This window comes from Notothenia rossii (assembly GCF_949606895.1).
Source record: "Notothenia rossii genome assembly, chromosome: 8".
Classification (NCBI taxonomy): Eukaryota; Metazoa; Chordata; class Actinopteri; order Perciformes; family Nototheniidae; genus Notothenia; species Notothenia rossii.
The window spans coordinates 23520315-23539530 of record NC_136906.1 but is presented as its reverse complement, the minus strand read 5'-3'; the positions used below and the strand labels follow the sequence as shown (position 1 = coordinate 23539530).

The following is a 19216-nucleotide window of genomic DNA, read 5'->3' as shown; positions in this document are numbered from 1 at the left end:
AGAAACCGCAGAAGCACAAAAGCAGAAGAGTAACTTCCTGTGCATGACAGCAACAGAAGCTGGGGTGGAGGACAAGGTGGAAAATAAACATGTTAACTGTTGTGCTTGTACTACTATAGTGGTAGGTGATAGAGAGTAAAATAATGTTGCACAGGAAGGAAAGCAGAAAGATTGTTGAAGTTTAAGGAGAATTGCTAACCCAGCAGGTGCAGAAGAAACAAAGCAAAATTAACCAACAGGCAAAAGAAACGTTATCCCATTAATTAACTTTCACTGCACCAAAAATTATTATCTTAAAGAGTGTTTAATTTGCATGGGTTTACATTTGTTTTAGTCACTTTCCTTCATGTTAGGCCAGGTTGATGTATAAGTCAGGTAAGAGTAGATTTCCCTGAGCGACAAGGTATAGGAGGAAAGATTGTACAACAACGCCACTCAGCGTTTGAAGCCAACATCTGCATGTATAATTGCTGCCTTCGCGGTCTCCTCGGAAATCGTTAACAATGTTAATCGACATCAGAGTTATAACCTACCTAGCTAAATATAACAGTCAATATGTGCAAATAAATGCACAGGACATGGACCCTGTAACGAAATAACGGTTGACTAGTTAATACTATTACAAACAGTCACATTTCATGATGAAGCCTACCTGTTCTTGACAAACGTGTGCACAAGAACAATTTCGATTTGGGGAAATAATATTAAAGTTAGTCGCGGAAATTTTTTTTAATTCAAAGAGCAAGACTCTTTTACTATCTGACATCGTTTGGTCTGTGTGGAGTTCTTTTTTAAGTCTGATATTTGAAAGAACTATACACTTTTCGGCAACTTTGGTGGGAAATACGAGAAGCACTCGAAGGCAGCAGCAGAGCTTATTTTACATTTCAAAATGACGGACCCAACAACGTCGCCCGAGGATCATTGGAAAGTAAGTAATGTTAGGTGACAACAACTTTTTGTTAGTTCTTAGGTCTGATGTGTGACGGAACTGATATGTGGATACATGTCATATCTATACGTTTAAGTTTTGCTAACACGAAGAAGGAGCAGGGCTTTGTTAGCTAAAAAGCTAACGCTAGCTAGGTGACAGTTTGCAAACGTCACAGAGCTATTAGCTGTTAGCTCGTTAAGTAAACAAATCTTCCTGAAAGGGGAAACTAGTGTCTCGTATATGCACCCACAGTAAATAACATTTGTTTTTTAACATTGCATTGTTTCTAATGTCCATGTGAAAGCGAAGTGCATATTCATTAAAAGTCAAATGTGGTGCAGCACCTTAAATTGTCTCAGAAATGCATTGTTTTTTTAGCCCCACCACAATAGTGTGAACCGTGTGAAGCAAGAACAATGTATATGCCCTCAGGATATGACTTAGAGCCCTTTCCCTTGTCAGAAGCAATGGCAAAAGCTATTACCAGGCGCTGTGGCGTGATAGTATGTAATAATCTAGCTCTTTTTATTGAAATAAAGCTGTATCGAAATATTTCGGTAAAGATGTTGAGCCCCATGTGAAACCTTTTTTGGGGTTTTATTCGGGGAACCTATACATATGATGATGTTAGAGGTAGAGGGAGATACACCTTTGGTCAGAGTAGTTATGGTCTAATAAACATGTAGCAAGACCTAGGGTTGAAATGGTCTATGTTTACAACTGTGGTAGGTTAGTTTTAAGGTTTGATATTCTACATCTACTCTGGATCCAGTGGTGTCTTTTAACTAAATAATACCTGTTTTTGGTACATCTTTTTCAACGACTGATGTGTTGTGAATGTGATGTTGTGCAATGCCTTGTTATTATTTTATTATTTTATAATACTTTAATAACATTTGGCAGTTTTTTGCTTAATTTTTATTTATTTATTTTTGCCTTTAGTGTTTTTTTAGATTTTCAACAAAAAAATTGTTTTCAATTGAGAAATCTGATCACATTTAAATAACATCCACATCATGTTAAATAATGACTCCAAAAGTAAATGCTGCATTGCATAACTACACTGTACAAGTATGACACACCTCTTTCATTTGTATAGGATTCCTATTGCGTTTTTTATTTCATATGAATATTTAATGAAAATTCAGCACTTTTTTAATTGCAAACTATATAATTTGTCTAAATCTTACACATCAGGTGACCCAGAGACTGCAATTCAATGCAGCATTGTACAACAACTCGAGTGAATGTCTATTGTTTATCAAACCTAAAGATAATAATAATAGACGTTATTTATATAGCACCTTTCGTGCAAGGGCTTTACAGATACAGAGGCTGATCACCTCACTGCAGTACTTTTTCAGAGTTTACCTTCTGGAATTATTGGATACAAACTCAACTTGAATGGGGGAACCAAACACTACAGCTACTTGTGTGTTTTGGTGCCCTACATCAAAAAGTGGATCTGTGATTGAAGTAGTGATTGGCTGCTCCTCTGTATCCTCCTGCATGTTGTGATTTGGTATCCTTTGTGTAATTAGGGCAATGCTCAGCGGGGGTTTGGACTGTCTATCGCGCAGGCTAGGTCATTCGACTATTGTCAGTGTTTTTTAGGGCATCACGATGTTTGCCCTTTTTGTTTCCAAATCTCCTCATCTCATTTATATGTTTTCCATCTCCTGTTGTGATGACTCTGCAGACAGACGGAGCTTTCAGTGACAGTGGCTTTGACCCTAGTGAGTAAATACATTTCTTGGCCATGTGATAGTGACCTTGTCTTTCTGTCGATCTTTGTCTTGCCTCACTGTGAAACATCTTTTATGTCGTCTGTCCTGCTCTATAGGTTTCTTTGCTGAAACGGGCAGAAAGGGTTCTATTGTGTCCAGAGCCAACAGCATCGGCTCGACAAGCGCCTCTTCAGTACCCAATACAGGTATACTGTTTGTAACACTGTGAAACTCACATTATTGAAGGGAGAACATGTACTGCAGTTAGCACAAGTAGAACCATTCTAGATATAAGAGGCCATAACATTGTCATAGTGAAGTACGCAATAAAGATCTCAAGATATCTTTTTTAGTCATAAAAAAAACGTTCAAAAGGTCTCTTAATAAGATATCAAAGGACAGTTCTTGTTTTAATAACGGGCGTTACAAACAGGGTTTTATGGGTTGCATCTGTCAAATAATGACTAGCCAGGCCAGTTTAAAGTGCATTTTATTCATAGATTGAACTTTATTGAAGCATACATAATTAGCTTCTCTGAATTCTGCTTGGATGAAAAATAATGGTCCAACGTGTACTTATGTCTGTAATGAAAGAAAAAAACTAAAGCTCCAGGATATTCATTTTAAGTAAATATATAAATTCATCTTTAGATCCTATAAAATCTTGCTTTGGCTTTAGTTCAAATAAATATGCTTTATCCTCATTATGTGTCCACCAATAATATCAACGTTGTGCATTGCTCAGCGGTCTGATGCGTTTTTCTAAATCTGAGTGTTGACGTATTCTTGAATAGATGATGAAGACAGCGATAACAAACATGAGACGTCGTATAAGGACTCGTATAAAGATCGGCGGAGACAAGCGCACACGCAGGCTGAGCAGAAACGCAGGGATGCTATCAAGGTAAGTCTCACTTCACAGATACACCTCACAATGCTCGGAGAAGCTTTACAGTTATATATTTTAATTTAATCAGTACTTTATCTTTTTTTTTTAGAAAGGCTACGATGACCTCCAGTCCATAGTACCAACCTGCCTGCAGCAGTCTGACTTTGCAGTGGGAGCGCAAAAGATCAGCAAGGCCACCGTGCTACAGAAAAGTAAGATGTAGCTCTTCCTTCAGAACATTGTTTGTGTTTGGAATAATGTTCATGCATTTCTTGGATTGCATTGCAGCTTTATTACAACACGGGTGAAGGTCAGTGATGGAGTAAAGGAGTTTTATTATAAAGTTGTTTTCCTGTCAAGCCACTGTTTTTCTTCTCCCTTCAGTCATGTGATACAAACATGCATGAGCTTGTTACCCAGGGTTACAGTTCCTGCTCACATTACACCAAGAAACAAAAAAGACAACAATTGAAGAGAACAAAGCAGTTACAGACATATATAATTACAAAAAGAAAGAAACATATATCAATAGAAATATTGAAACAAAGATGTCGGCAATTGCTCAAATGTCTTCATTCAAAAAGTGAAAAAGAGGAAGTAGCTGCATTTGGTTTATGGGGATAACACCTCTTGGCAAATGGACAATTAAATCTGTGTTGAGTGAAGAAATCCCTCACGGAAAACGTCTCTGTATTTCTTTGCAGCAATCGACTACATTCATTTCCTTCATAAAGAAAAGAAGAAGCAAGAGGAGGAAGTAACTGTGCTAAGGAAAGAAGTGATGGCGCTGAAAATCATGAAAACGTGAGATTCATAAACATTCTGTTCTCGTATATATCATATTCGATTTAGACTTCTTGCACTATTTTGTATTTTATTATATAACTATGTTGCATTGTTGGAGGAGCTCGGGCCATAACATTTTCATTGCCATTTCTACACTGTAGCTTACAGTGTGTGCATATGACAGTCAAACCTTTGAGTTTGAATTGAAACAACCTAAGTGATGGTTTTTCCCAAGATTTATTCTACACTCAGGATTGCTGGCAAACTAAGACCTCCCTACTTGTTCTGCTCAGGCAAATCAATTAAATATATAAAATACAAATAATTGTGTTAATCTTTTACATGAGAGAAAATCTTGAGATAGAAATGCTTTAATCGTAGCAATGAAACAACATATAGTGAAAAGTTCAATAACAGAACGCAATAGGATATATTATAATTCTTGGTGTTGATTGTATTTGTGACACTTGCTCAAAGCAATTAGGGAATCAGTTGTTGCTATTAATTGAATCGCATATCTTAAGATGCAGTGATTTTCTTTTTAAATAGCAACTATGAGCACATTGTGAAGGCCCACCAGAACCACCCTGCGCAGGGAGAGGATCAGGTGTCGGACCAGGTCAAGTTCAACATCTTTCAGAGCATCATGGACTGCCTGTTCCTGTCGTTCAGCAACTCTGTTTCAGTGAGCAGCTTCAAAGAGCTCTCCGCCTGCGTCTTCAGCTGGATCGAGGAGCACTGCGAGCCACAGGTAAGACTTTAGACGCTTTGGGACAGCAGATCAGACTCCATCAAAGTTTCTTTTTGTTGATGATGAGTCACAGGTTGTGTGCTTCTTCTGTTCTCTCTTAGACGCTGAGGGAGTTTGTCGTGGGAGTGCTCCGGCAGCTCAATGGACAGCTTTATTGACTCAACTCTCCGACAAACTGACTTTGGGCTTGCTCTGGCCTCTCGGCATGGGGTCAACACTTCAATCAGCCTCAGGCCACACCAGTATTTACACTCAATCCCTGGCTGCAATTGGATTACCTCAACCTCACACTATGGGCCGAGACGAGACGTCGGGTTGGATTGAGCAGTCACATGTTTTAAGAGAAATCCCCCCCTCATTGTATTGTACATACCTACCGTTGTGTATATTTCAGCCTCTGCTGATTGTTCTGCTTTGAAATGCAAGGGGGAACACAAACTTCATTTGAAAAACTGTTTTCAAATGAATGTATACAGTGGAGGAAATAAGTATTTGATCCCCTTGCAACAAACAATAATTCAGGAGAGGATATTCAGAGGAGTGGACCACAATCCTTCCTGTGATGTGCTCAAACCTGGAGACCAACTAAAAGAAGTGTCTGACCTCTGCCTGTCCAACAAGGGTTTCTCTTTTATATAATGTCAATATCTGGATTTTCTTTGATATTCTTACTCTCACTGTTTATATTAACCTACCATTACAATTATAGACTGATCATTTCTTTGTAAGTGGTTAAACTTACAAAATCTGCAAGGGCTCAAATACTTCCTTCCTTCACTGTACATACATACAGTTTCATATTTCAGCCTCTGCTACGACATGCAAGGGGACACAAACTCAGAATTAAAAAAACTGTTTTCAAATGAATGTATATGTTTAATGCATCACTTACACAAGAAGGTGTAGACTGTAGAGGGCATCTAGTTTGAATTGGCCGCAGTTCTACTTAAATAAATCAAAACCAAGACTCCTCTCCCAGATTGATAATAGTAATTAAACCTAGCTAATAGAACTAGAGAAGGCTAAAGGAAAAAAAACCTCATTAGCCAAGTCCTGGTGCTAATGGCTGCTCTCGGCTTCACTGCACACATGTGAGTCAGCCATACCTCTCTGGAGCACAACATGCTAATGCTATACGACTGGAGGGTTTCTCCTAACTGGAAACGGGAATACACTATTACGTTTGAAAAACTTTTACTTTTATGTGCATTGTTCGTTAATGTATCTGTCACAAGATGACATGTATGCTTACATCTCATGGATGACAGTTGTGCAATGTAGGCAGCATAAACCATTTTAGAAAATTATTTATAAAATGTGAACTTCAACGCACATTGGGAGGAGATTCTGTATAGTTAGTTATTCAATGTTTATGAAACATTTTCAGGAGATGTTCAATGAAAAGTGTCGATTCTGCAATCTTCTGTGGTCTACAATAAGCAGTTTTAAAATTAAGTTGTGTGAAATGTAATCCTTGATATTTCAATTTCAAGTCAGTGTTGTTGCTTTAATCACAGGGACATTTATTTGTTGACTGTCTTGTTGCCTTGTTATTTGTTGTTATAAATGTAATCTACTGTAAATACACATTGAAAGTGAAATCCACAAATCAAAACACATTAAACGATTGTCCTGTTTTAAGTAGAATGGAAATGAAGTGCAGCTGAAAAGGACAGATCATACAAATGGCTAACATCCAGCTAAAAAAACCTGTTAAATATTTTGAATATAGTCGAGTAAGAACTTGAGAATATCTGTTGGCACTTCATTGACGACAAGTACTATCATGAACATGTCATAACTTGGAAGCATTACATAGTCCACAAACAGTACCAAAACAAGAGGGAAAAACATGACAACCTGCCATAATCCCTTAAAGTCTTTTATTTACAGTTTTCCAAAAATAGGGAACAACATGGATTATAACATGAAAAATAACATACAGCTCTCAAAGCTAATAACTAATTCAATGTCATTTTCCTCAGAACTCAGGATTGCTTTCATGGCTTTTATTTAAAAAGGGTCAAATAAACCAACTATAAGGTGACAAACATGTGTAAATCTAGAAATTCCACGTTTGAGTCTCGCTCGAAGCTTCTTTTGTATAAATATTATTTTGTTAAAGATGTACAACTATACATAAACAATGCACTGTGGCCCGTACTGCTCTGAGGTGTGAGCTATATTCTCAGCTAAGTGGCTAAGTCGAAGGAACAAGCTTTTTTTAGACATTTCAAGTACTTGGAACGACCACCTTACAGTCCTCATCGGTCTCAACTCCAACTTCCTCCTGCGAAGGAAACAACCATAATGACTGATTAAAAAGAAATACTGGCACGAAGGCAAAACACACATGCTGTAGACGGTGGCATAAAGTTCAGTTTCAGAGAGTTGGTCCGAACAGCTGGTTTCACTCACCAGGAACTGCTTTTTGCTCTTGGGATACCCTTCCAGGATTGAATCCATCATGTCTGAAGCCTGAGAGAAACAGCACAGCTACGTTTAGGAGTTTAGTTACAACAGCTCGTGTTCTTGTGTTGTAATTCTACAAAGGATTTATTTATTACATCTATTCTAAATAAATAATGTATAATTATTTTCATCAAAGATTTATCATCCGTTATATATAGTTTATGATATATTCTTTGTTTTAAAGTGAAGACAATCATATATTTTTTAAATAGTGATTTCTTCAGTTTGCTTGTTTTGTCCAATTAAAAATACTTTAAGATATTTAATTTACTATCATATATTAAAAGAAGAAACACAGATTGACATACAGTATCTGAGAAGCTAATGCTTAAAAAATGTCAACCAATCAATCAGCTCTTTGGACATTACCAGTCTCTTCCTCTTCTTCCACTCTTTCACGTAAACATTCCGGTCTGTGTAAACCTGTAAATAAAACATGACGAGCATTTTACCACCATACAGCAAAAATCTATTAAAGTATATTGAGTCTGTTTTTCTGAGATGGTTACCTTCTCTCTCTCTTCGGGTGTGACGTGATTTGTGGCCGACTTTATTTTCTCCACGCGCGCTTTGTACCCCGAACACTCTGCTTTCAGCTCCTTGATCTCTGACATCACTTCCTCTGTTCTCAGGGCGCTGTTAAGCTCCTTCACCTCTGTGAGCCAAGATTTCAAACAATGTAAAACTTTCCCTTTTATAATGCATTCAAACTAAAACACGGTACCTTAAGCATGGAGAGGAGTCATTTATATCATTTACAGCAATGGGGCGAAGCCTGCGAGCTAGTTCAGGCAGTCAACTCGAGCACTTATGCTGTAATTCATACATAAAGGTAGAAAACTCATAGTATATTAGATTAATACAAATGGAACTTCAAAGAATGCTATAAAGAGGTTGCAAAAAAGTCAGTATGTCAAAAATTAAGAAATAAATATTACAAAAAGTCAGGAATGTTTTGTATGGTTTGTAAAGATTATGATAAAAGTTTTAGAATCGCATGTTATAAGAAGTCATACACAATTCATAGTATGGCTGTCTCAAAAGAATAGTATAACTGGTATAGGGTGAGGATAAGCCGTTTACTACACCTGCATCCAGCTGTCTGCAGCTCTGGGTGATGGACTGCACGTCTGCGCTGAGCTGTGAAATCTGAGCGTCCATCGCCTTCAGTTCTACATCATCCACGTCTTTAAACTGAGACTGTAGGGAAGGTACGCAGCAGAAGATGAATCTAAACAGCAGTTTTGGTCCTTTGCTGCCTCCTTTCCCTGACAAAACTGTATTCAGAAGAAAGGACTCACCTGATCAGCGAAATAAATCTTTTGCTTGTTGTATGATTTCTCCTTTATCTTGCCCTCTAGAGCCAGCAGATCCATAGCTTTGACCACTGCCTAGTGAATCACAATAAACAATCATTAAATGTAAGCTACACACATATAAAAACATTTATGTGGCAAGTATTTAACTCACTGTTTTTCCCAATCCATGCTGCTTCTGTAAATTACAAAATACATCCTGAGAACTGTATGGTCGGTTCTTCTCATTCAGATATGCAAGGATGACTGACGTGCCTGTGTCATATGGAAGGACACAAACATTTCAAAATTATTTGTAACATTATGCATCAACATTAATCACTCAGTGCCTGTAATGTGTTGTTCATTTATACTTGTAATAGCCCTCTGCTTATAAAGAGTGAGGCCAAACTATTATAAACACATCTCAATACAATGTAGTTCATTATAACAAAAATGCAAAAATACAACCTCAATAATGAAATTATTATTCAAATTACACATGTCTGACAATGTCAACGAAACTGGATTTTATAAACTTCACGAAGTAAGGAATATATGGAAGAGTTGCATTGAATTTTAAAGGTGTAACTTGAACAATTGCAACTCAGCGTACAAACAATTATACTCTACAAACCTCAAACATAGCCAGAAATGACAACTACATTTGTTTGTTCTTTAATGGTTGTTTTTAAATGACGCCCTTTAATGGAAGCGTTAGGTTAGCCCTTATTATCGTAGTTTATGTTTAATGTTAGCTCTTAAAAAGCTTAAGACAATTGAGGTTTATGTTATTTAACATTATATAAATACGCCCCATATACGATGCTTTGAAATAAATGTACTTTGTAAAAGTGGGCGTATTTGGAGTGAGCTCTCATATTGTTTAAGAGCTAGCTTATTATTATAAGGGCTATGTAGCTAACGTAAGGTGATAGCTTCTGAGCTCAAACTGTATTTCAGTGAAACCATACGACTGCCGTCCTCCATATGAGGGTCAGATACGACACCTAACATGTGTAGCCAAACACATCATGACACTAAGTCTTACCGTTATCCTTCTTACTCATTTTCAACTTCTTCAAAGACGCTATTTGTTTTTAGCTTCCAAAACTGAGTTTCGCGCGAAACATGCGTCACGGAACAGATCGTCTATGCTTTAAGATGCATCACACTAACATATCTCTCCTGCTCTGCGAGAGGTAGTGCGGACAAGCTTTGAGTTTATATTTGCGTAGATTTGCTCTTCGACACATGTTGTGTTTGGATTTTCTCTCAACAGCGTTCTTTTCAAAGTGATTTAATTAATCTGCCGCAAATAAATTAGTTATTATTAAACTTTCACGCTGCAAAAAATAGAATACTTCGCTTTCCGCCAAAGAAATCAGAGTGAGAGCTCAGTAGTTTTCACTACTTTTAGAGCCAATTTATCTAGGCTGTGTTTTTATGTGGGCAAATGTGTAGGAATTAAAATAAAAATCTACCTCATTGATGTTGGTAGAAAAACATATTTGTGACATTAATAGTAAATGGTTTCCAAACAGGGGGTTTGTTGATTGTTGTCTTAAATAACAAACTTTAGAATTGTCTCAAGAGCTTTATCTGAATACGTCATCTGAGATCACTGTACACTTTGTAATGTAGTAATACCAAAGAAAGCCTTAATTGCAAACGTTTTATTCAATACGATTCTCACATCAAAACCAGTTACAGAGAAGAACATACACTAAAATGCACGTTACATTATCAAACTGAGGAACAGACTCTTCATGGAGCAGCGATGAGCAACATTCTGTTTAACTGAGGTGCCAAAACCAAGTCAAACAACTAAGACTAACTTCTTCTCCTCCTCCTTCTTCCACCCTAAAATCCAAGCAAGTATCTATCAGTGCACACTTTTTTTACTTCACCTCCATAAATGTGGATCCAGACGTTTTATATGCCAACTTGTCATCTGCAGCTATGATTTCCCTCTCAAAAGAACGCATTTAAAGAAATGTTTTCAGCCATTAAAATCCCAGCAATGTTACACTTTTTGATACATGCATTTAAATACAATTCAACTGTGGCTCATTTAAGTGTTAAGTGCCATTTCCACAGTAAAGTGATATGATTTGTCTATCAAAAAGAAAATCAGGCTGACCAGCACACAAAGCCACATTAAACCTTTACATTCTAACCCTCTAACAGAAGGATACATTTCTATTATCAATTTTGATGTAAACATGTTTCGCTATTAAAATAGTAACATATCCATGAATTGAATAATACTTGATTGTTTTCTCCTTAAAAAAAAAAAAAAAAATGCAGCATGACTGTCAACTACATGAAATTCAAGGATGATAAAAGATAGGACATTTGTTTAAACATTACTTTAAAAAAGAAAAGAAACACACACAGGTATTAAACATGGACATCATATATTATCGAGCTGTATTAAAGGGCAGGAAAACAGCAAAAGGATTCTGAACTTGCACAGAAAAAGAAACAGACCTCCCCCTGGGGAAAAAAACTCTTTAAATAAAATAAACAACAAACCTAAGATCAAGAGTTCCTCCAGGACAGATATCTTAAGACTGTAAGGGGTGATTTAAAAAAAATTAAATAATCTAAAAAAAAATACATTGAGATGCCTTCATATGTTAGACAGCAGGAAAGAAAATCATAAAGGAGAACTTAAAACCTTTATCCTAATATTAATTATCATGGAAGAGGATAGCTGTCTAAATCCACAACAACTGAAAAGTGTTTAAAAACGGTTAATTAAAATCTGTAAACCTGAAATATTGTAAAAGAGCATGGCTAAATAACTTTAAGGACAGCAGAGCACTAACATCAACATGAACTGCTGCTCCTTTGTCACATTTGATGAAAGCCAATGAGGGGTTAATTTATCTTTCACAAATGACAAAACAACTTGAACATGTATTACTGTACAATAATGTCATTATCATAGTAACATGGCTCAGCCTAACCAACAGGAATGTCATGTTTGGTCCCATGTTGAATAGCCCTGTAAGATGTTATGGGTACTGTTGTTCTGTATTTACAGACATTATAGACAAGGTGCTGCTAATCACAATTCTGCAACAAGCCTCAATAATGCTGGTTTGTTTATTGTTCGAATGGGGTTTAGGTTTGTTGTGGCATTTGCTATTGCTCAGCCTACAAAGAAAATATTTTCTGGATGATCAGGGTTTGAAAGTACGGGAGAACAGAGTTAGAGAAGATACAAATAGGAATCAGGTTCTTCACAGTGTTAACTGAAGCTAATCAGAAGCAGGGCTGCTGGAACCTTAAATCCACACACACACACACACACACACACACACACACACACACACACACACACACACACACACACACACACACACACACACACACACACACACACACACACACACACACACACACACACACACACACACACACACACACACACACACACACACACACACACACACACACACACACACACACACACACACACACACACACACACACACACACACACACACACACACACACACACACACACACACACACACACACACACTACTACTACTGTGGTTTACCCAGAAAGTTAGACAAGAAGTTAGACCCCTGGCTCTCCCCCCGTCTACTACCCCCTCCTCCTGCGAGGGGGTCCATCTGGTTCAGTTCAGACTGATCCAGCATTTCAAAGTCCTCTCCGTCCAAGTCTGTGTCGAGCTCAGAGCTAGACTGCTTACGGTAGCTCCGACGGGCTCCAGCCCGTCGAGGGCCTTCTCTGCGGCGGGGGGCAGGGGGCCGAGGTTGCAGCGCCCCGGCCAGAGCTGCTTGGATCATGTTGCTGGCGATGACTCCGGCCAATTCCCCGGCAAAATCAGACGCAGGCGGCAGGCCGCTGAGAGAAAGCTCTTCATCCAGATCCTCCTGATCAGAGTCCAGATGGGCGTCCATCACTGAGGCGCGGTAACTAGCCAGCCCAGACATGGCCAGGCTGGGTAGACCGATGCTCGTGTCCTCGTCGTCATCCATCAGAGTGGCGTCAGGGTTTATGGAGGGGAAGTCTTGGAGGTCCTGAGCAAAGGACTCCTCAGCATCACTGTGCCTGTCAAAATCTGACCAGAACACAGACAGGGACACGGTGAGGGACAAGAACAACCCAAAACAAATAAAGGAAGAGGAGAATCTGCAGCACTTACCCTCAGAGCCCTCTGTGAGTGGGGTCTGCCCACGAGATAGGTTAAAGGTCCCATTATCAGTGTAGGACATCTCAGCATCGGAGTGCTCAGAATCAGTCATCGCCAGTTCTTTTGCAACAATAGCATCATCAAACTACGAGAGAAAACAGAATAAAAAGGTTGAACATGTGTTGTATTTTTTAAATATATGCTAAATGTTTTAATTAACTCTTAGGTTGTGCTATAAAAAGTGTTGTAAACTACCTCTATTCTCTCATCTCTTGCAGGTGTTACCACACAATGACACATGAGAGACATAGCACATGATGTGAACTTTCTAACCAAAGCGAGAAGTGGCTCATGTGTGCTACTGTAGCTAATGCTGTGCTGAGGTACAAAGCTATTTTTATAATTAGAACAAGCATACTTTACAGAAGACAGGCTGCATGTGAACGTGGGAACACTTCTACATTATGCTGTTTCAGCTATTAGAGACTATGTTGTCTCTTACCTTCTCTAACAAAGCATGACACATTTTAGTGTAAGTTGTGAGATAGAGACAAATCTTATTTACAAGTTGAAGAGTTAATAAGGAACCCACAAAATACATTAAAGAAATAAAAATGTAAAAATTACTTTCCCAGGTTTATTTTACAAAAATCTTCAGATTTGTCAGTCATTTAAATATTTAGAGACGTTTGGATTCAAACAGACTTACCGTTGGGCAGAAAGCAGCCAACTCCTCCTCGCTGTCACTGTCTTCCCCTGAAGGGCCACGGAGAGGCCTCCGCAGGACTGCAGACAAATGGAAACACAAAGGCAACATTTTAACATTGACAGTCACTAACAGTGCATGTGATCTGTGAGTTAAGTGCAAACAACATCACTTGGTTTGATACCACCAGAGGCCAGTCACACATTATTAATATGTACAAGTCATTTCAGCAACAAGAACCTCATAGAAATGTTATTCAAACAAACTATGACCCCGAGAAGAACCGTACTGTTATCATGTGATATCCATTTGTTTATTTTCAACTTAGGCTTTGAAGGTTTTAAGTATAAAAAGTAGCAGACATTAAATAAAAGGTGTTTTACTACTTACACTGATTATCAATAGGCTTGGACATCATGAACCCACAAACACTGAAGTCCAGTCGCTGCAGGACCGGATCCAGCTTCACACACACATGCTGAAAGATCCTGTAATAGGCTCCCAGAGGAGCGAGGAGAGAAGCCCATACTGCAGGAGAGGAAGAGAAAACTAGTCATTATAGAGAAGGAGGGAATAGTTTGATAATAAAGACATCATAAATAGGTAATGCCACGTAATTGCTTGGTAATAACAATGGGTATATGTGGGCAACATAAGACCGAAATGTATTTAACAGAGTCAAATGGGGCCAGAAACAACCAGTAACAATGTGGAAACTTGTATATTTAACAACAAGGCAAAACTCTTACATAAAACTAATGTAATAATGGTATCGGTAACCTTCTTTAAAAATATATATATCACGGCAATAATTGGATAAAACACGATGTTAATATGATTACATTAATAGGGTTATAACCTGATGATAATAAGGCAATATACGTTTTTCACAATATTTTAAGCCACTATCAGAGAATATGATCAAAATGAAATGAAAGTCTCTGAAGTCAAATTGCTAATAACCATATTATAATGTTGAACTTGATCCCTACTCATGTTCCGAATTAAATTATGTTTAACGCTGTGACTCGTTACCCCAAAACAACCACTTAGGGGTTTCTGTGTAATAACCATAAATTAGCGGGCCTGCAAAATACCCAACTACATGCATCTTTTTTTAAATGTTAAGATAATATTAGATCCACACAAACATAGAGGCAGGACTCAATATGTTATTACCAAACTGTAATGTGAACTTCTACCGGGAACTACTTTTGGGCTGCGTTACCTTCAGTGGATACTCAGTTTCTACGTCAGAGCAGAAGTCTTGGCCGCCCTCCCAGAATCTGCAGCCTACACTGGGTGGAGGTTGGGAGATGAGCCCAGTCTCAGGCTGACCTCCTTAGCTTTCTGTTAGGCTCCCTTTCCCTCCCTCCCTCACTACTTCCTTCCTTCCTTCCTTGTGTGCCTCATCCTGGATTTAATCACCTCACAGGATAGGCTGTGTAACCGGGACCCAACTGATCAGGTTTCACCCCCCCATGTATTTTTAATAGGACCAGTTAGGCCAGTTTCCCTGCCTTAGTGAAGGAGCCTGGATCTGTAGTAAGGACTGATAAACTGCAGGGACTCACAGGCAGAGTAGGAGAGCACTAATCCAGGAATGTAGCGTCCAACCCCAGCCAGGCAGGTGAACACGACACAGGTCAGGAGGCAGAACTGACACAGAGCAACCACACACAGGAGATTAAGTCAGCTCCTACAATCCATGCTGACTATGGTGCAGTTATACACAGCTGACAACTCAAATAGGAGAGCAGAAACATTACAGAGTGAAAAAAACTCAGATAAGAAAACAAGTCAGATTTTCTCCCTGAATTAATTGGCAATACTTAGGATTTTGATTTGGCATGATGATTAAATTGTGACGGACAAATTACACTATTTAAAAAGGCGGTTTCCACATGCTGTGATATACTGTATATTTGATGACCTTCAACTACAGTATATTTATAATCAGTGCCATATTTCCATTTGTTTCGCTGGCCAAATGTAGACACTGCATGATGGTTAGTCGCACAACATCACAGTCACACATACACCATTTTGTTATTGTTTTGATTATTTTCTCACATGAAATTGAAACATGCTTTAAAAAAGTGTGGATGTGCAGGAAGATGTTTATTTTGAAATGTGTTAGAGTTATAGAAGGTCCTGTAAGAGTCAATGTTTTTTAATTAACATTCAACTGTTTTTGTGACCTGCCAAATATAATTCTTAGCAATAAAATAAAATAGGGATCTAAAAAGAGACTTTTTCCAAATTGTAGGCGTCCCTCACCTTGCCGGGGTAAAGTTGTTTGAACTGCACCACACTGGATGTGAAGACGGCTCCACTGACCCAGGCCTCAGCGATGTGGTGGCACAGTTCAGGCACGCTGAGGACGCCAGGCTGCACCAGACCCCAGCTGGACAAAGAGAGGAAATGATGAGGAAACACCCCAGGCTTTCTATTTATACTATTGTTGTTGTTGTTGTTGTTATTATAGTTGGAATACTTGCTGCTGTATTAACACACCTCTCATTTTCTGGTTCTTCCAGGTTTCTGACTGTGGAGAGAGAGAACATTCATCACTTTCAGAAACATACTGAGCATACAATAAATAAAAAGCTATCATATCAGTTACAAATTCTTTCTAATTCAACAACAGGTTTGAGAGATGAATTGTTACAGATGTAATATAAATCACTTGCAAAGTCCAGAATGTATGGCTTTCAATAAACGGCACATCTTTCTGACAAAGTACCCTTGTTACAATCTGGGGAAAGGAAGAAGCAGTCTGTTAGAAATATATACAAAGTCACATGTAGCACACCTCTAATCTCGGGCCAGATTTGATTTCTCCAGGTATCAACAGTGACAATCAGAGCCAGACCAAAAGCCAGCAGGAACAGCAGGCGCAGCGAGGTCAGGGCGAAGAACCTGGAGGGCAATAAAACAAAGCAAATACATGAGCAAAATATACCTTTAATGAGTAAATAATAAACAAAGTTGACCAAAACAGTGTCACAGATTCAATCCCTTAGTACAGAATTTATGAAAGTAATGATGTTTATTCAGAACTAAAAAAAGTGAAAGTGGTGAAGTTTAAAGTCAAGTGTTCCAAGTGATGCACTCGTTTCAGAAAACCTGAATGTTTGTTGACCACAACACCGTTTACAGATTAACCTAACAAAGAATGTGTTGGCAGAATGTGGGGTGTTGGTATTTGGGGTAATACTGCAATAAGCAGCTAGTTGGGGAAAAACATAAAATGCAAATGTATCAGTAAACCAATCCCTGGTATGCACATAACAATATATCAACTTGCAAATTATTGCAAAAAAGTGTCAAAACAACGCTTCAACATTCTTTGAAGATACATTTTATTGTATGGTTCTATTTCATTGTATTATTTTGAAAGCTATATCCATTTCCCCCTTGGTGCTCTAAGAAGGTTGAACCAGACCTCCAGTCAGAATGGTTGCCTGTATCTCCTCCTCGTCTCCATGGGACTTGCCATTGTCAGTTGCTTTATGCAGATCATTAGTGTATATCTTTGCCAGCAACACTGAGTTTGTTGAAGCACAAGTAAAAGGGAGACATGCCTCCCAGTCTAATCTAATAATGTCTGAATGCCTGAGCTTCACAAGCCAGCCTAGTTTCCCAGGTCAGTGGTTCTCACCATACAGCAGTATCAATGTCACTTCATTTAGCCGAAATATATCCTTTACTCTCTCCTTTTGGTTTCTACTGTACTTGGTTCTTGATGTTCCACCAACAGATTAAGCGACAGAAAACAAACACCAACTATTTACATATTTCATTTCAGCCCAAATAAAAATAGTTCTTACTTAGTGTCTTATTTATTTCATATTAAACCACATATCTTTGGGTTTGGATGGAAAAAAACAGACATTAAAATACATTATCTAGGACTTTAAGGAGGAAAAATGATTATTGGTAAAACAGAAACTGCTATTCACGGACATGGGCTTAATACCTCTAAGATGTACGGCTTCAATGGAAATGGTAAAGTAGATAATCGACAATGGCACCACGCTGTTATCAAGAGGAAGAAAACCGTTTGTCCAGGAGCCACATGAGAGATAAGGTGGAAATGTTTTTAGTGCATTAACCATACACAACCATCATCAATGATGTGCTGCAATGTTTTAAAGTAAGGTGCAATACCGCCTGTTGCTTTACATGTTAATTGATCAGATGTTTGATGACAGATTCCCCTTACAGCATTAACACTAATTGAACCATTGTGCATTTGGCACTATACTTAACCTTAGTTGTGCTTGTTTTTAGGCGCATGTCTTTTCTGTGTATGCACTTTGAAAGCAACAACATATAAGTCTATCTCTTTGTATGTGCACAGAGAGCTGATTCAAACGGCCATTACATCTGATTCTGAGTGTGTCTATAAATAGTGCCACTAGCCAGCCATCTGCCCTCTTTTGAATTGACAGGTGAACCTTGAATTGTGTAGAATCACCATCTGCTTGAGGTCACTGGCTCTCACCCAACAACCAGCACACACTGTCTGTATTGTCTGGATGTAGGTTGCCATAACAGAAACAGAACTACAAAATGTACAAAGTTTGAGCTGAAAACTTACCAGAACACCACGTTGACCACCGTGTAGATAAGCACACACTGTAAGGGTCTCTCCCACACCAGGACGGACTGTAGGTAGGTCAGCACGGGCTCGTAGGGCCCCAGCCTGGACTGGAGAGCGGCTTTGACAGCCCGCACCTGGCCGTCTCTCTCGCTCGAGCATGGTCGACTTCGCATGCAAATACTAGACCCCTGCTGGGCAGAGCCATCATCCAAGGGTGCACTTTCCATTGCCCCAATGTGCGCCATCTTAGCTGTCTACAGATGATCAAATCAGCCTGTGAAAAGAGACATGAGTGGAGACAGGTATATGAGAAGGGACGCCACGGAGCAGCAGCACTCACTACATTAATAGTGCTATGCTAGCTAGCTAACCACGCCAGTTAAATCATCTGTTAGCGTCTAACACTAAACTACCAATTATAGTAGAAACGAGCTTTGTATCACATACAGAATCAAAATGTTTTTAAGATAACATGACACGTACTATGTTGTCATTTTTGCTGAAGTGAAAGGCTCTCTTCGGATTCTGACAATATGGCGTAACCTGTTTTTCTGAGACACAGCAGTCCAATCAGAATCCCCTGTGTCATGCTGCATTCAGGTGCAATAGGACAAGTTTGTTTACTTTGAAGCACATCATTGACAAACTTATTTGAATATATATACTTATTTTCGTTTTTTTTGTATCTTTCATGGTATTGTTTGGCTGTGTACGTACAAAATAAAGCTAAAGTATGTATCTATTATTTTTGTTAAGTACCACTACAATTATGATACTTTACTTTTAATATAAATGAAAGTAAAATCAGAGACACAAGTCGGTAAAGCTGTGACTTGGTAATGCAGCAGAGCTCTGATTTATTTTATTTATTT

General features: G+C 38.5%; 3 protein-coding genes across 4 annotated transcripts; 1 reads left to right on the top strand and 2 right to left on the bottom strand.

Moving 5' to 3' along the window:
• The first annotated feature begins 501 nt into the window (after positions 1-501).
• On the top strand, positions 502-6711 carry mlx (MAX dimerization protein MLX). The gene is made up of 8 exons (XM_079643623.1): positions 502-931; positions 2634-2670; positions 2778-2867; positions 3456-3565; positions 3660-3762; positions 4255-4354; positions 4886-5087; positions 5189-6711. The coding sequence occupies exons 1-8, from the start codon at positions 893-895 to the stop codon at positions 5243-5245; spliced, it is 738 nt and encodes a 245-aa protein (XP_079499749.1). The 5' UTR covers positions 502-892; the 3' UTR covers positions 5246-6711.
• Positions 6712-6955: 244 nt separating this feature from the next.
• psmc3ip (PSMC3 interacting protein) lies at positions 6956-10057 on the bottom strand. The gene is made up of 8 exons (XM_079643624.1): positions 9906-10057; positions 9030-9130; positions 8861-8950; positions 8648-8759; positions 8069-8214; positions 7929-7982; positions 7506-7565; positions 6956-7377 (listed from the first exon to the last, which is right to left on the bottom strand). Exons 1-8 carry the CDS (start codon positions 9922-9924, stop codon positions 7321-7323), a joined length of 639 nt encoding a protein of 212 aa, XP_079499750.1. The 5' UTR covers positions 9925-10057; the 3' UTR covers positions 6956-7320.
• A 458-nt stretch (positions 10058-10515) lies between these two features.
• On the bottom strand, positions 10516-18974 carry retreg3 (reticulophagy regulator family member 3). Of its 2 annotated transcripts, XM_079643619.1 has the most exons (10): positions 18828-18974; positions 18342-18618; positions 16551-16657; positions 16253-16283; positions 16016-16142; positions 15310-15394; positions 14126-14263; positions 13739-13815; positions 13042-13174; positions 10516-12957 (listed from the first exon to the last, which is right to left on the bottom strand). In XM_079643619.1, exons 2-10 carry the CDS (start codon positions 18587-18589, stop codon positions 12416-12418), a joined length of 1488 nt encoding a protein of 495 aa, XP_079499745.1. In that variant the 5' UTR covers positions 18590-18618; positions 18828-18974; the 3' UTR covers positions 10516-12415. The 2 variants fall into 2 exon arrangements, with proteins under 2 accessions (XP_079499745.1, XP_079499746.1); XM_079643620.1 differs by lacking the exon at positions 18828-18974 and having other exon boundaries at positions 18342-18821.
• Positions 18975-19216: the final 242 nt, after the last annotated feature.

What these genes read in the sequence shown, in the direction of transcription:
- mlx (XM_079643623.1), top strand. Translation starts at nt 893, where the DNA reads ATGACGGACCCAACAACGTCGCCCGAGGATCATTGGAAA. An exon ending in CGCCCGAGGATCATTGGAAA is followed by an intron (nt 932 to 2,633) that starts GTAAGTAATGTT and finishes ATGACTCTGCAG; the next exon opens with ACAGACGGAGCTTTCAGTGA. An exon ending in AACGCAGGGATGCTATCAAG is followed by an intron (nt 3,566 to 3,659) that starts GTAAGTCTCACT and finishes TTTTTTTTTTAG; the next exon opens with AAAGGCTACGATGACCTCCA.
- psmc3ip (XM_079643624.1), bottom strand. An exon ending in CACCCGAAGAGAGAGAGAAG is followed by an intron (nt 7,983 to 8,068) that starts GTAACCATCTCA and finishes TTTTATTTACAG; the next exon opens with GTTTACACAGACCGGAATGT. An exon ending in GGAAGAAGAGGAAGAGACTG is followed by an intron (nt 7,566 to 7,928) that starts GTAATGTCCAAA and finishes TGTTTCTCTCAG; the next exon opens with GCTTCAGACATGATGGATTC.
- retreg3 (XM_079643619.1), bottom strand. Translation starts at nt 18,589, where the DNA reads ATGGCGCACATTGGGGCAATGGAAAGTGCACCCTTGGATGATGGCTCT. An exon ending in GAAGAACCAGAAAATGAGAG is followed by an intron (nt 16,143 to 16,252) that starts GTGTGTTAATAC and finishes CTCTTTGTCCAG; the next exon opens with CTGGGGTCTGGTGCAGCCTG. An exon ending in AGTGCTCTCCTACTCTGCCT is followed by an intron (nt 14,264 to 15,309) that starts GTGAGTCCCTGC and finishes CCTCTCCTGCAG; the next exon opens with TATGGGCTTCTCTCCTCGCT.